The sequence below is a fragment of the Cynoglossus semilaevis genome, chromosome 10 (genome assembly GCF_000523025.1).
Source record: "Cynoglossus semilaevis isolate Cse_v1.0 chromosome 10, Cse_v1.0, whole genome shotgun sequence".
NCBI lineage: Eukaryota > Metazoa > Chordata > Actinopteri > Pleuronectiformes > Cynoglossidae > Cynoglossus > Cynoglossus semilaevis.
Window position 1 is genome coordinate 5,814,130 of NC_024316.1, and position 846 is coordinate 5,814,975.

At 36.1% G+C, this 846-nt stretch overlaps 2 protein-coding genes across 3 annotated transcripts in view; one reads left to right on the top strand and one right to left on the bottom strand.

The window, feature by feature from the left end:
• The window catches only part of snphb (syntaphilin b), a 1,167,912-nt gene that overhangs the window by 885,392 nt on the left and 281,674 nt on the right, over nt 1–846 (bottom strand). The window lies entirely within an intron of this gene.
• LOC103384745 (vitamin D3 receptor A) overlaps nt 1–846 on the top strand; it is a 51,242-nt gene that overhangs the window by 32,696 nt on the left and 17,700 nt on the right. The window contains exon 4 of the mRNA XM_008318391.3: nt 732–846. Within this exon, the coding sequence (XP_008316613.1) occupies nt 732–846 (115 nt within the window). The remainder of the gene's footprint in view (nt 1–731) is intronic.

An 846-nucleotide genomic window follows, 5' to 3' on the forward strand; every position in this document is an offset into this window, starting at 1 on the left:
GTTATTCACAAGTCTAACATGAATTTGCAAAAGCTCCATTTGTAAGATGGATTGATCATATCGCTCAAAAAACACTACAACAAATGGAAAATTAGACATTTACACGATATACCATAGTAACGGCAAAAAAAAACTTTCACCAGATATTTGTCCGTAATATAAGTTTGTTCAGTTTTAGAATAAATTGATACATAAAGCAATTATTTAGCCTAATCCTATCAATTTGGGGGGGGGGGCTGTGTCTATGATTTCATGGTAATTATTTATTGTCATGATTTAACACATGCAAAGGATTTTAAGTTTGAAAAACGTTGGTGATCAGAGTCACGGAGAGAATCTCACGCCATATAATGTTACACAACTGTAGAATACTCATGACAGATGCAGAAAATAACAAAGTGAAGGTTCTCTGATTGCTCTAAATGATCTCAGAGGCTGAAAGAAATAAATGTTTTGTCCCTTGACAAGGAGATTCTATGTTCTTTTTCTAAGATAGGACGTGATGAGGAGGTGGAACATACTTATTTTTAATCCCTTTCTCCAGAGACAGAAAGAATATAAGAGCAACAATGTAATATTTCTGTTGGAGATGAGTTTAAAATTCTAATAAGCAGAAGTTTGTTTAACACCATGTGGAATTTAAGGAAATCTTTTTGAGTCTTTTTTTTCTACTGTGGGCATAAACAATTCCAGGAAATTAATTCAGTGATTCCTGTTGCCTTCATGTATAGGCGCAGTATGAAGCGCAAAGCCTCCTTCACCTGTCCTTTCAATGGAAGTTGCACCATCACCAAGGACAACCGGCGCCACTGCCAGGCCTGTCGACTTAAACGCTGCATTGACATT